A 15,905-nucleotide genomic window follows, 5' to 3' on the forward strand; every position below is an offset into this window, starting at 1 on the left:
CTTTTTATTTATGAAGTGCCTGCCGTGATTTATCGCTCACGGCCAACGCCGCGGACGCCGACACCGACGCCGACGACACCGGCTTTTCTGCGACACGAGCTCCTTAACGCTATCGCGTTAAAAGAAGTTTCTGGAACTCCATTATCGCCAATGAAGGCTGAGAGTTTGGCGACGCACAACGTTTAGTAAAGAATGTCAGCTCAGTTCCCGCAGTACCGATGAAATCGATGCACTGCCCCTGACAGTAGCACGCTTCCCGACAATGCGGCCAGCGCGCGCCGCCGTTGCAGACGACGCAGATCACTACTCCGCCCCTCGAGCGTCTGCGCCTCCTCGAGCTGCTGCCGCCGCACGACTCCATTGCTTGCCGCATTGCGATGCAATACGTTCCGAGTTTTCCCCTAAGTGTGAAACATACTGTACACGCTTCTATTTGCCTTTAAGAAGATCGGTACGCTTGACGATTATTTTTATGGCTGCAATGTTGCGAAAGCGCAGCGTCTGTTTGACCATGTAAGTGACGCTGAGCAGGTAATTGGAAACGACATCGTATGTGCCGACGGAAAAATTGTCAGCACATACGATGCGGCACGTACGAGCTAAAATCATTTTTTTCAGTTTCTCACAATATGTTTGCTACAAATCCGTGTTGTCTCTGATGGCGACAACGGACTTCCATCGACACTGTGCGGAAATAAACAAAATATATCGCTGCATAGCACAAGTACGACATCAACATTAACTAGTACGTCCCCTACAATATGGAATAGAGGCAGCAATGTAGACAGCTTGGCCATTTATTTAACAGTGCTCAAGAGACGGAAGTTGGAAGTCTTAGTAATCATTCCTGCTTCAGCAATGCCGGCGCGACCAAGACGCGTCGTGTATCGTCCAGTAACTCGATCGATCGGTGGAGTGGTGAAGCGGGAATGAACTCCGGTCATGTTCAATGCATCGTGCACATAGTCAATTTCTCGGCACGCGTGAACTTCGGCCACTGCTAGCGCATACAACAGAAGTGGTTTCCATTCTTGGGCAGCGCACACGCAAACGAAACACGAGAAAGAAGACAGGACAAGCGCTCGTCGAACAACTTGAAGTTTTTATATGAATAAAAGGATTATGTACCGAGTAATTATTAAATTCATGTGGGTTACATATAAAAACCGTCATACTCAGGAGTGATCAATGAACGAGCTCCCTTCGTTTGTCGTTTACTTCGCTCGGCGCACCGCAGTAATCGATGTCTGTCGTCTGCTCTTTTCGTACCATTTTCTTGTGAATCGGCAGAATTTCACTGCTGGCATCAACCCTTTCGTGTTTACATTGCTGTCGTGACAGTTAACAACACAATGATAATTTCCGGTCATCCGAAGAGGTGCTGTCGCAAACAAGAGACGTCTCGCGCGCAGCGCGAACTGAACGCGGGCGCTACCGCTAACAGGAGCGGCGGCGGAAACCTACACCCGTTGGAGATGAAATCGTTCCGCCAGGGGAGAAACGAGCGCTGGCGTCTAGGATGAAACTTGGCGTGCGGTTGTCCGCAGATCAATTTAAAATGAGACACGTGCAACCGCGCACTTTGTCCACATCGCTGGTCGCTTTCAAGATATGGTGGCAGGGGGGGGACACTCCCCGGTTCCGGTGGCACAGGAAATTGGCGCCATCTCTGTAATGGGCGACGCAAAAATCCGTTTCCCTTGCACGGCCTCGTAGATCGTCGCGCGCACGCGCGCCGATCCAGGTGGCCAAGCCCTTCCCCCCGCTCAACTCCTCTCCCTACGCCCTCTCTCGTAATACCCTCTCAACTCCCTCACCTTCGACTGTCTACGCGCCCGCGCCGCCGTGCCATCCCCGCCGGCCCGGCTGCTGCTTAGACCGCTACGTAACGCTTTATTATCTACTGTCATCGAGATGCGTGCGCTGCTGTGCGTTGACCGACGTGGCTAGTTTCGTCAGTTCTGTGGTCCTCGGTAGCTGTGTGCTTGTGCTCCGCGATGTTTCACCCGTTTCACGACTCGTACCGCTCGTGCATCGTGCAGTGGTGCACAAATACCTCAAAAACAAGTCCTGCAAGGTTGTTCCGGGTGCCTAAAGACAACAGGTGAGCGCTCAGACCCAAGGACATCAGAAGGCGCATGTACACGAACACAGCCCTGTCCATTTGTGTACTCCATGAGGCTCCGGACGTCGTTGCGCCTTGATTGTGCTACACTTGCCTCTTCCCGGTAGAGAAAGCTGACAAGTAGATGTTCCTCCTCATTGTCACCTGGTCTGTGACTTGTGTTTTTCTGTGCCAAGTCTCATTCTGCAACTTCAGTAACTTGCCCAGCTTTCCATACCGCCCTCAGTGCTTTTTCTGCGTATCACGTTCTACAAACCAACTAACAGCTGAAAAATTACTGTTAGTGTTTGTGTACTATCTCAGTAACCCCCGATGGGAAAACCGCGCGAACCTTCATGTGTAGGAATGATACGCTTTTTTTTCCTCTGGAAAGCATGAGCATTGCAAGTGTCCTACATGCAGATTTTTGCAGTTCGTGTTTATTATACAAGGGAGAGCCCAGTAGGTACGACTTAGTACCTTAAGTGACGTAATTTTATTGCTAAGCATTGCATTCGGGTAGAAAGAAAAGTCGTGTTGGCCTGTTTTACCTGGTCTTTGATTGAGGAATAAGCCTTTCTGCGAATGTTTTCTATGTGCTGCGGCAAAAGCCGACTATCTTCTGTTCCCCTTGCCACCGTTACTCAAGTTGTGGCCAAGTGCAAAATAATGTGATAATGTGTGTTTCAGTTTTTAGTACAATGTTATTTTTTCTGCCATGTTTTTTCCAATTTGTTCAGCAGTAATGAACATGTCAAGCATTTCATATACTTTCGTGCAGATTTATAAGTAAGCTTTCTTTTGGTATGGCTCTCAATCAAACAATGTTAGCATTTTATTCTATCTTTCAGGTATTTTGCGTGTCATTGTTTTTGCCATTACTAGTGAGTTTTCCCTTTTTATAGTTGTCATGGCTATGTCATACACGTCGTCCAATTTTGTGCAATATCTTAGTGCACATATCAGGAGCTCGTCTACATTTAGGTCTTGAGGACGTTATATAAAAATCTTGTTTTATGTGTACATGAAATGGCCTTCGCGTTTTCTAGCACTTTCTTTTGTTATTTCACCATCTGTGAACTTTTGTCTTTAGTACTCTTGTATATGTCATGCACCTCTCACTTTTGCTCATTTTTTGAGCGTGTATCACACCACGTTGTAAGAAAAATCTCTTTTCGGAAACGAAGTCAATAAAGCGAGACTAAACATCTGTTGTGTTGGAAGTGGAATTTTTTTATGTCCCGGCACATGCTGGTATAATATAAGTATGGGCAAGACTGCGTGGGTGCCAACGCATAGCCCACGGCGCACCACGCGCCAGCTCGCAAGCAATGCCAATGCGCGGCGTAGTTCGCGCATTGCTTGCGAGCTGGCGCGTGGCGCGCGGTAACAAGCGCGCTATAAAAAAGAAGAAAAAACGCGCCGCTTACGGGTAAAAACAAAAAAAAAAAGTGAGCGGCGCGCGCGGCATGGGGGAAAGGGGGAAAGGGCGTGGAGCGGGTCGGCATAATAAAACAAAAAGGAAAGAAAAACGTTTGGAAGAGGAAGTGCCGCGCGGCTGCTGTTGCTGTTGCCATGACAACGTAAACAATCATGTGCGCCGCCATTTTGCTTAATGCGTCGCCCATTGGTTAGGGCCGTAACTGAAGGGGACCTTGGCGCTAGCGTCGAAAGAGCGTCTGCTCGAAAACGGCCAATGGGATGTATACGGAGTGTCCCCCCCCTGATGGTGGCCCGAGTGGCCGCACGCGCCGTACGCAGCATCCGGCGGAGTAGAACGCCCCCTGCCGTCCCTCCCACCTCGCCGGTGCCTCGCGCGCGAAGGAAGAAGGCCCGCGTCCTGCCCACTTTCCTCGATCGAGTCTCGATCATCGGGTTACCCTCACAAGCTTCACTCACACATACAACAACAGCTCGCGGGGACGATGTTATCGTGCTTGGACGGCATAGAAACCACGGCGACGGCGACACCGACGGCTACAAAGGCGGCACAAGTGCACCTGCAGTGTCCATATTTCTAACGCAAGAAATTCATACCGTAAGGCGAGAAAGAAAAATTGAAAGGAACGCAGCCTATGTCTGCTGATGACGTGAGGCTCGTCCTACATTTGTTTGACTTCATGTTGTGTTCCTTCTTAGCAAAGATGGAAAACATTCAGTCATCCGAATTTTTGTAGTGCAGTCACAACTAACTAATCATCCAACGTACACTGTTCCTCCGATGCGGAGCCATGTAACAGTGAAAAACTCAGTGTTCCACCGAGTTCGCTCTCATTTTTCGCTGTGCTCGTTCACTCGGTTACGAGGAACGCCGACTTTCACCGTATGAGCGGGCGCCTAAGAGGCGCCCTCTAAAAGATATGCGTGCAGTGCGGTGAGCGGTACAAAAATACTGGCACAGTGACTGTAATGATGGTTGTTGGTAGGACAAATTCACTTTACCTTCTTGTAGAACGCCGTCTAAATCACCCAGGTCCTCGCATTCCACGACAAACAAGTTTTCCGCATAGAAACCCTTGTCCTTCGACCAGCGGACGGGAAGCGCCTTGTGCGACGGGTTTAGAAGGTCAAGCACCTGAAAATTACAACAGCCCATTGCTCGTAAACCACAAGTACGCCCTATTTTCTCGCGTTTTATTTAATCACCAACTTCAGCGGAAATAAATGTATGCAAAATAATTATCCGCTTCACATCCTTCCAAGAAAAGCCGCTGCTTAATTTTCTCAACACATACCGGCTTTAACTTCTAGACTGCAAGAAATGTCCGTACGTCGAAGTTGGGGTGTTGATTGATTAAAGCAGAGACGTTGTGGATGAAATGCGTAACTGGTGGCGGTAAGTGGAAGAAGCTAATAATTAGCTCGATATAAAATGGCATGTCTGAAGCTCTCACTTTTGAAGTGATGCAATACAGCACGTACAACAAACACCAAAAAATTCAGAGGAACCCTTCTATCTTACGATGACTGTCGACGGTTCTGCTTTCAGCATTGAATCAATATAGCCGTCGAAAATAGTGTATTATTTGTATATTGTGTATATAGTGGTATTACAGCGGGATTCCTAATTCGCGCTTGGTTGGATAGAAGGACGGATAAATGCTGTGAGCGTACCCTTTATGCGGGCGGTGGGTTGCGCTACCCAGCTCTTCTTCTTATTTTGCCTAATATCTCATCTACCTTATGCTTTTTTTACAGACACAGACTTCTCACCATCAAACCTTCTAAACCATTAATGGGAACTTTGTTCCTATATACCTCCGTTGTTTGTGTTCTTCCTACGGCAAGCCACGGACAGCCACCTATGTTGGGTGCAACCTGGCCCACGCTGTGGTTTCACTGGCCGACGTTGTAGGAGGCCCTCTGGAGTGCTGTGCTGTCACGGCGCGTCTCGGCAGCCAAGACACGACCATGGCGAGCATATACATACGACCAGGAAAGCCATGGGACTCCTCCATCCTTGACCAGCTGGCTTTACGCCTCGAGAGGCAGGCAGTCCTGTGTGGCGATTTCAACGCCCACCACACAGACTGGGGAAGTCGCCGCTGCTCCAGCCGAGGCCGAAGCTTCCGCGACGCCATCAGCAGAGCCGGACTGGTGATCTTGAACAGCGGAGGACCCACCTATGTCCGCCGAGGGGTGAACTCAACCATCGATCTCTCCCTCACCACAGAACAGTGCTCCTACTCCTGGGACACAACTCCGGACACTTGGAGTTCGGACCACTTCCCCATTGTGATCACCTCTGTACACGGAAGGAAGCCAAAGACCAGAACTTTCCACGTCATAGACTGGTCTCTGTTTAGGAAGCACTGCAGTGAGGCGGCCGATCGTTGTGACTTTCTAGATGTCATCGCGGAGTGCGCCCAGGCGGCTACCGTTCAGTGCTCTGCGCCACCGGACACCCCTGCCCCGGATCTCCGCCTACTCAATCTCCGTGCCTCCAGGCGCCGCACGGAGCGCAGAGCAATTCGGACAGGGAAGGCAGAGCACTGGACTGAATACAGATCGGTGGATGCTTGCTGTAGAAGACAGGCCCTGCGCAGCAGGAACCAGAGCTGGGTGAGCCAGTGCTTCAGCATCAAGGACCGTTCAAGGGGCCCCCTAGCCTGGCGACTACTCAAGTCACTCGCCGGCAAGAGGACGAGCCGTCAACCCGTCCTCGCTGTGGCCATCTCGCTAGTAATCAGCGAAGAGGCCCTCGCGGAACTTCTGGCGGACCGGTTCGCCCCTCCCGTGCCACAGAGTGCAGCCGTCCTACCGGTCGGACACCCCCCTGCCCAGCTGCCCACCTGTCTACACAGCATCCACCCTGCTTGGACGTCCAGCCAGGTCGTTGCCCTCTGCCCAGAGCCACTTGCCCTGCACGAGCTCCAGGCGGCTCTGAGGCAAGGGAAACGCCGCAGCGCACCAGGAGCAGACGGTGTAACGCCACAGATGCTCCGTAACCTGGCCACCAGCGAGCAACAGCGCCTGCTCGAGTGCTTCTATCAGATCTGGCAGTCAGGGCAGGTGCCAGAGGCATGGCGCACAGCCATTGTGCCACCCATCCTCAAGATCAGAAAACCGGCTAGGGAACTGTCATCCTATCGACCGGTCTCCCTCACCTCTGCTGCCTGCAAGGTGATGGAGGCCATGGCTCTGGCACGGCTGGACTGGGTGGCCCGTGCTCGCGGCTTCCTGGCAGACCAACAGACGGGCTTCCGGCGGCGGCGGTGCACTGCGGACTCCATCGCTGACATGGTGTCCACCCTGGAGGACGCCAAGGCCGGCGGGGACCTCGTGATGCACTTGCTGATCGACGTACAGGGTGCCTTCGACAGCCCCTTCCCCACGCAGTTGTCCAGCAGGGCCTGGACCTCCTCGGCATCTGTGGCAACCTGCGGGAGTTCCTCTCGTCGTTCCTGCACAACCGCACCCCCAGGGTACGTGTGGGTCAATCGAAGAGCACCCCCGAGCAGGCGTGCCACAGGGGTCAGTGGTGAGCCCCTTCCTTTTCAACCTGGCCATGGCAAGGTTGCCTGCTGCCCTGCCGATCGATCGTTTTCCCTGTGCAGTCCTCAATCTACGCGGACGACATCGCCCTATGGGTGCGGGGACCACCGCAACACATCCGCAAGGCACGTGCGGCCCTACAGAGAGCCCTGGACACTGCGGCTGCCTACTTGTGCAGCATCGGCCTTACCATCTCGGCCAGGAAGACCAAGGCCTTGCTACTGCACCCCAGAGCATCAGCCCACCCCTCAGCTGGCCGGCTGCGCTTTGAGGGCGTCCAGATCCCATGGAACAAGGCGGTCACCTACCTGGGGCTGCGCATTGACCATCGGCTGACCTGGCTGCCGGCTACCAAGGCCCTGTGCGCCCAGGCGCTTCGGGTCCGCAAGGCGATCTCACAGCTCCTTTCCCGTGGACAGGGCTGCGCCACCAGGTGGGCCCTGCAGCTATTTGAAGCTGCAATCACTTCACGGCTACTGCATGCCCTCCCTCTTGTGGCGCTGCCCCCACACCGACTGCGGAAGCTGGAGCTGCAGCATCGGTCAGCAATATGGCTGTCTTGGCGTTCCCCGAACCTCACAAGTGGCCGCCACTTTGGCCTTGCCCCTGTCATTACTCTTCCTGCAACAGGGGCTACGACACATTGATGGCCTACACCATGCCGCAGATGGTCAAGCACTCCTGACTCGCCTACGCTCCCGGCCAGCATCACACATGGGACGGCTGTGTGGCCTCTATAGGGAAGTCATAGGGGACACGCCTGCAAACGCTGTACAGCCTCGCCCACCACATCGACCACCAATCCCTATCTCGACGGAGCTGTCAGGTGTCTCGAAGAACCGTTCCCCAACATGTGCCCTACAGCAGACGGCAGCCTCTCTCCTCCAAGAGAGACTTGGGGACCACCTTCACATCTTCGTCGATGGATCCGTGATACCGGAGACGGGCTCATCCACAGAAGCCTGCGTTGCACCGGCCCTACAAAAGAGCAAGCTCTGCCGTCTCTCGGGACATGCAAGCTCTGCCGCAGAAGAGCTAGCAGGACTCCACCTTGCTGTGGACCTACTTGCAGAGGAGCTACCAGCGACCCGGGCAGCCATCTTCTGTGACTCCAAGGCGGCGATGATCTGCCTGCAGAACCCTGACAGGGCTTGGGAGGGAGTTGACAGGGCTTGACAGGGAGTGAGCTTGGCGGTACGTCAGTGGTGGGCCATCCTAACCGACTTCACTTCTTCGCTACGCAGTTCTTGGTGCTGTCCTGGATTCTGAAGCTAACACCGTACTCTGAACAGCCTGCCTGGATTCCACTGCCTGCCGATGAGGACGCCCTGCATTGCCACGGCGAGCTGCGCCGGACCTACCTCTACGGAACATCGGACTGCGCATCACAGATTACGCCACTTCTGTCGCTGCGGTGCCATCGGCTAACGACCTGGCTTCCTGGCACACTATCTTCGATTGACAGCGCCATCTTCCCTCGGATCCCCGATATAAAATCTAGACAAACCATCGCCACGCTCATTGGGCTTGGCGGCACGTCAGTGATGGGCCATCCTAACCGACTTCACTTATTCGCTACGTAATTCTTGGTGCTGTCCTGGATTCTGAAGCTAACACCGTACTCTGAACAGCCTGCCTGGATTCCACTGCCTGCCGATGAGGACGCCCTGCATTGCCATGGCGAGCTGCGCCGGACCTACCTCTACGGAACATCGGACTGCGCATCACAGATTACGCCACTTCTGTCGCTGCGGTGTCATCGGCTAACGCCCTGGCTTCCTGGCACACTATCTTCGATTGACAGCGCCATCTTCCCTCGGATCCCCTATATAAAGCCTAGACAAACCATCGCCACGCTCAGTGGGCTTGGCGGCACGTCAGTGATGGGCCATCCTAACCGACTTCACTTCTTCGCTACGCAGGTAACAAATTGCTGTTGCCTTTTCGCTAAACGCACTGGTTACCGAACATTACTCGTGCTGCCAGGCCCACGGCGCTCTCTTTGTATAGTATTTGACTGTACTCGCATGCTATTGAAATTACTTTTGTTGGCAGGAGATATTGAAACTAATCCTGGACCTAGAAATGATCCAACTGTACTCCCTGCTGATATGCTTGATGTTCTGAAGGCATTGCAAATCGGGCAGTCGGCCATGCTTGAGCAGCTAAATTCAATTAGGTCAACCCTTGCTGATCATGAGAAAACATTCAGCAAACTCGGCACACGGTTGACCAAGATTGAATCCGACCTGTTGTCACTTTTCAATATAAAGTCCCAAGTAAATAACATAGAAATCGTCGCTCATAGCAGCGCTGCTCAGGTAACTGTGCTGACTGACCGCATTAATGAGATCGAAAACAGATCCCGAAGATGTAACCTGGTTTTTTACGGTGTCAAAGATGCGCGAAATGAGTCGTGGCGTGATTCTGAGGAATCAATAATTGAACACTGCCACAAAAACCTGGACGTAACTATTCAAAGTCGTGATATAGAACGTGCCCACAGACTCGGCACTTTTCAGGAGGGAAAACGGAGGCCAATAACAGCAAAATTCGCCCCCTTTAAAGATAAAGAAGGCATCCTTTTCTCAAGCGGTAAGCTGAAGGGCACCGAATACGGCATTAGCAAAGACTTCTCCCCAGAAACTCGTCTGACCAGGAGACGTCTAATTGAATTTGGAAAAGCGAAGCAATCTTAATTCAAGCTCCGTTACGACAAACTTATCTGTGGCCGGAAAACCTACGTTTAAGATCACGCTAAACAGTCGGTCGTCGAACGTCAATCCTGGCAACAAGTGCAAAAGCCACTGAGGCCGATTCAGCGTGTTCCGTTAAACGGGATTCGTTATGCGGCCTCATTTCCTCGTCATCCAGTAACATTGTTGCACTAACGGAAACATGGTTGAATTCCACAATACTTGATTGCAAAATTCTTCCAGATCTACCAGAATTTGATATTTTTCGGAAAGACAGGTGCGAGGGAAGCCGTGGCGGCGGTGTGGCTATTGCTACTCGTCGCCAACTTAAGTGCTCTTTTGTAAATATAAGAACGCCTCTAGAAATGATTTGGACGTGCTGCCACGCCACTTCACCGCGCACGCTCATCGGCTGTTGCTATCGTCCACCCTGCACTGATAGCTCCTTTGTTTCGTTTTTTCACGATGCGTTGTTTGAACTAACCACGGCTTATCCTAACACACCCATATTGTTACTCGGGGACTTCAACTTTCCAACTATACATTGGAGTAACGTTGCGTCATGTCTAACATAAACAAACATGGCTAGCGAATCTATAAACATTTGCTTGCTGTTCGGTCTATCGCAGCTTGTTACTAAACCTACGCGAATAACTCAACACTCATCAGATATCCTAGATCTCGTGTTAGCCTCGCACCCCGATAAGGTGCCTCCTCTTACGTACGTCAGTGGTCTTAGCGATCACACCGTCATTCATGCCACGTTTCTTTGCAATATACACAAAAGTAAAATATCAAAGAAAGTACTAACACTATATGATAAAGCCGATTATTCAAGCATTAATCGGGAACTTTCTATCTTTCATGAGCAACTTGCCCTTACGTGTCAGCAGCGGTCGACTGAGAGTAACTGGGCACTTTTCAAAACAGAAATACTGCGTTTAATAGGTCTTTACATTCCAACTACCACGATAAATGAAAGAGCGCGTTCCCCCTAGTTCAACACTACTTTAACGCGCTTAAACAATAAGAAAAAACGATTATTTCGTGTAGCCAAATGCTCAGGTTCTTCTTCTGCCTGGGAAAAATATAACAAAGCTACTAAAGAATATAACTCGTTGAAAGCACACACAAAACGTAATTTCTTTTCTACTACCGTCCCAAATATGTTGCACTCTAACCCGCGGCGTTTTTGGAAAACGATAAAACCCGAAAGTAATAGCTTTATTTCTCTATGTGATAATTCTGGCTCACCCATTTCTGACTCAAATGTTCCTGATGCCTTGAACCTTGCATTTTGTTCAATGTTTACAAAAGAACCTGCCAATGAACTACCAGATTTACCATTTTCCGATTTTACACCAATGGAAGGTATTAATTTTAGGCCGGAAGGCATCATTAAGGTAATAGATGGCCTGAAGTGCTCATCATCCTGTGGAACCGATGGCATTAATGCCAAAGTGTTAAAGAATACAAAGTATGTCTGTAGTTCGATCCTCTGTATCATCTTTCACCAATCACTTGACACAGGCATTGTTCCAAGAGACTGGAAAACAGGGAAGGCCATTCCAGTCTTCAAGAAAGGTGATCGGTCTTCCCCAGGTAACTACCGCCCCATTTCACTCACCAGCGTATGCTCCAAAATCATGGAACATATCATTTACTCTCATGTTGCTAACTTCATAACTTCAGTGAAATTCTTTCACCCTAATCAACATGGCTTCAGGAAAGATCACTCATACGAAACGCAGTTAGCTTTATTTATTCATGATATTCATTTAAACCTCGACTCTAACATTCCAACTGACGCCCTGTTTTTAGATTTCGAAAAGGCTTTCGATAAGGTTCCACATTCTCGCCTTCTACTAAAATTATCACGCCTAAACATCCACCCACTTGTTCTTAACTGGATCCAGTGTTTTTTAACTAACCGAACACAGTTTGTATATGCTAACAACCTTACATCTTCCGTTTCCTCCGTTCTATCTGGTGTACCTCAGGGCACTGTTCTTGGGCCACTCCTATTTCTAATCTATATTAATGACCTGCCATTCACTGTAACCTCTGCAATACGTCTTTTCGCTGATGATTGTCTCCTATACCGCCCTATCGATACCGTCGCAGACGTCTCTGCTCTTCAGGCGGACCTCTCTCATATTCAAGACTGGTGTGCTACATGGCTCATGCCCCTAAACGTTACTAAGACTGTGCATATTTCATTCCATCGTCGACCTAACTACATTCCCCCTGCCTACAAGATTAACAACTGCACTATATCTACTACCGACTCCTTCAAGTACTTAGGAATTCACCTATCCAAAGATTTGTCTTGGACAAATCACGTAAGCCACATAATTAATTCAGCTAACAAAATTCTTGGTTATCTTCGCCGTAATATCTTCATGGCACAACCACCCGTGAAATCAGTTGCCTATAAAACGCTTGTGCGACCAAAACTTGAATATGCATGTGCTATCTTTCGCCCTTACCAAACTAATCTCACTAAAGCCCTTGCAAGCGTTCAAAACCGTGCTGCTAGATTTATTCTTTCAGATTACTCATATCACACTAGCGTTTCATCACTAAAATCTAAACTAGACCTATCGCCTCTTGCCTCTCGTCGTCGCATCTCTCACCTATGCCTCTATCACAGGTTTCTTTATTCCATACCTCGTGACAGCCAGCTGGCTCATCGTGTTCGTCGAACAGGCCATCCGAACTCCGTAATCCCACCACAAGCCCGCACCACTTCCCAGACGAACTGCACTCATCCGCGATACAGCACGCTTTAGATCTGCCATTGCGTGTTCCGACTCATCTTTCTAATTTCCACATCATCAATCCCGCCTTTTACATGCCCACCCCTCATGTAATGTCCTATTTTGGACCCTAGAGGTATAAATAAATAAAAATAAATAAATAAATCCTTGGGGTAGCGCTGCTCTCTTCAAGACTGACGGCCCTTCAGGACGCGGGATGCTCCTATCTCTGCATTGGCTACCGGCACACGTGGGGATCCCGGGCAATGAAGAGGCGGACACTCTTGCAAAAAGTGCCCACCACTCAAGCGTCCCCCTCAGCCCTGCTGTAACGGCCGCAGACTTCTCGAGACACAGGATGCGCCGGCACATCATCGCCTGCCACCCGGACAAACGGGTATCCCTGGGCCGGCCTCCACGGCCTCTTCCACAGCACGGCCTCCTACGAAGGGATGCCTCGTTGCTGCTCCGACTGCGAGTTGGCTGTTACTGGACGGCAGCCCGCCTGCACCGCCTTGGGAAAGCCACCTCGCCAGCCTGTGTCTCCAGTGGTGAACCAGAGACACTGGAGCACCTCCTGCTGGCCTGCCCTGCTCACCTGCTGCACCGCGGCCGACTTCTGCAAGAGTTCCACCGCCTCGGGCTCCCATGTTCGCGACAGAAAGCTATCCTCTTCCCCTGTAGTAATCAGCTACCAGCCTTCCTGAGTGTCCTCGAGTACCTCGACTCGTCGGGCTCTCGGCAAGACTATAGGAAATTTCTACAAAGACGGATGGCCTGACGGCCATCCCACCACCTAGGGCTTCCTGATCCGCCACTACTTCGCTTCTACCCTCCTACCCCCTCTCTCTTTTAATCCCAGCTCCACCACCCTGCTGGCGCTGAGCCGTGCTCCCGCATGGGTTGCAGAAAATAGTGCTAGCCTTTCCTACTTCCCCACAAGAACCACTTCTCTCTCTCTCTCCCTACGCTTCTGCCACTAAACTTCCAATCGGCTTTTTGCTAATATTTGTTTATGACATGCTTACACTGCCATTCCTGAAGCCAAGTGCTTGAAGGAGGCCAGCGGATCCTAAACCAACAGCCGTGTAGATCTCCAATTTCTAATAAAGCATGTTCCATCCTTTCCCTAGCTTTAGCTGAGCAAGCACATGCCTCTTCTTCCTTGATGAACCGTACTTTATAATTGCCTGTTCTAAAGTATCCTGATCTCGCTTCGGAAAGTAAACATCTTCCCTTTTCGCTATCATAAATTGTTTCTTCTCCGATTTTGTTTCCCTAAGAATTCACTCGGCGCCATCTAGCGCCGTCGCCGCAAGAACTGCGCGTGGCCTTGGAAATGCATGGCGCACCGGTCTTGGAGAACGCAGCGAAACTCGTCATGAGGCAGCCGGGCTTCTTTCTCACGCTTCTTTCTGGACACGCTACGACCCCGAGAAATCTGCGCGTGGCCCACGAGACGAGAATTGTGGCGCGCGAGCGCCTGCGAACGCCTGAGAATTGTTCCATCGCTTGCCACCCAATCAGTGGCACATACTCAGTGACCCAAATTCGCTAAAGGTTCATTGAAGAGCGGCACAGACCTAATGCATTCATGGCGCAGGTCACTAAAGTATTGGCGTGAAAGGCGTTCATTGAAAAGCAGCCCATACCCAGTGCATTTACGGCGCAGCCTGCGGAAGCGGGGTGTAAATTGGCCGTGCTTACATACTCCGCAATTTACATTCGTACAACAGTTACTAGACCCTTTGAAGGTTTGTATCTGTGATAAACTTCGGATTGCCGACATACCTCATTGTATGAATATCAGATGTGATGACACTTCTCCTTATAACGAACAATAATTTCCGCACCGTATTTTAGATGGTTTACTACACAGCCATTTACAGAGTCTACCAACTAACGTCATAAGGGTAATAGATGCTTCAAAGTAAAAAAAAAATGCCTGGTGTTGGAATTTTTTGCCCCAGCGCTAGACTGAACTTTTTCTCTGCCGCTGCCGAACTTTGTACCTATATTGTGCGAGGAATATAGTGCCGTGCTAGCCCCACCTACATTAATTTCACCAATTATATCAGCTGTGATAATTACTGACTCTTCATTTTTGTGTTCATCACTAACTGCTTCTGCTGACTCACGTTACGAGGGCAGTTCATTAATTGGTACCTCGACGCTTCAGAAGCGCCCGTTTAGTTAGGATGCCTGGCCACAAAGAATTATGTTCAAACGAAATTGCTGATTCCTTAGCTAAGGCTTCTCTAGACGACCAGATTCTTCCACATTGTCATTTGTCTGGTTATGTCATAGTTGCTCGCTTCCGTTTTCATGCTATCATGCAAGAAGTGTTAGACTCTGCACTATCATAAAAAGCCCACAAACACTGACACCAAGGACAACATAGCGGAATTTACTTGTGCGTAATAAATGTAATATTGAAACGATAAACTAATGGAAATCAAAGTGGATGAATAAACAGCTTGCCGCAAGGCGGAACCATCTCACAACCTTCGCATTTCGCGAGCAACGCTCTACCAATTGAGCTACCACGGCCCCGTTTCCCCATACACTTTCTTGGGTATTTGTTTCCCCTCTGGTTCGGAGAGTGCGACTGGCTCACCACCTAACCTTGACAGAGTGTTAGCCAGCACCACCACTCACAGGCCCTGGCGGCGGACGTGGAACGTACTTTCTGCCGCAGGCGTCACGAGAACGTGAGCTTTTTTGGGTGAAGGCGACCAGTCAATAAACCCACACACCTAACCAGAAGGCATCAATATTGTCGGCTTCGAGACCCCCGTTATGTAATCAACGAGAAGAAAGGGGGTGAACCAAGAGTCCCCATTTTTATTAGTCATATCTTAAGAAGCCAACAAACACTGACACCAAGGACAACATAAGGAAAATAACTTGTGCTTATTAAATGAAATAAAGAAACGATTAACTAATGGAAATCGAAGTGGATCAAAAAACATCTGGACGCAGGTTTGGAACGATCCCACAACCTTCGAATTTCGCGTGCGACGCTCTACCAATTGAGCTACCGCGGCGCCATTTCTCCATCCACTTTCTTGGGTACTTATGTTTCTTAGTAGAACCCTGGGAGGACTAGCCAGCAGCACCACTCACAGACCTTGGCATCGGACGCGGAACATCCTTTCTGCCGCGAGCTTCACGAGAACGTGATGGTTTTGGGTGAAGGCGACCGGTCAATAAACCCACACATGCTACCTGGAGGCCACAATGGTGCCAGATTCGAGACCCTCGTTATGTAATAATCAACCAGAAAGGGGGTTAACTGAGGGGCCCCATATTTATTAGTCATATCATAAAAAGCCAACAAACACTGACACT

At 50.3% G+C, this 15,905-nt stretch overlaps 1 protein-coding gene across 1 annotated transcript in view; it reads right to left on the reverse strand.

The window, feature by feature from the left end:
• The window catches only part of LOC142575075 (kinesin-like protein KIF12), a 769,060-nt gene that overhangs the window by 386,192 nt on the left and 366,963 nt on the right, over nt 1-15,905 (reverse strand). The window contains exon 6 of the mRNA XM_075684038.1: nt 4,547-4,679. Coding sequence (XP_075540153.1) covers nt 4,547-4,679 — 133 coding nt within the window. The remainder of the gene's footprint in view (nt 1-4,546; nt 4,680-15,905) is intronic.

This window comes from Dermacentor variabilis, chromosome 3 (genome assembly GCF_050947875.1).
Source record: "Dermacentor variabilis isolate Ectoservices chromosome 3, ASM5094787v1, whole genome shotgun sequence".
Taxonomy (NCBI): Eukaryota; Metazoa; Arthropoda; class Arachnida; order Ixodida; family Ixodidae; genus Dermacentor; species Dermacentor variabilis.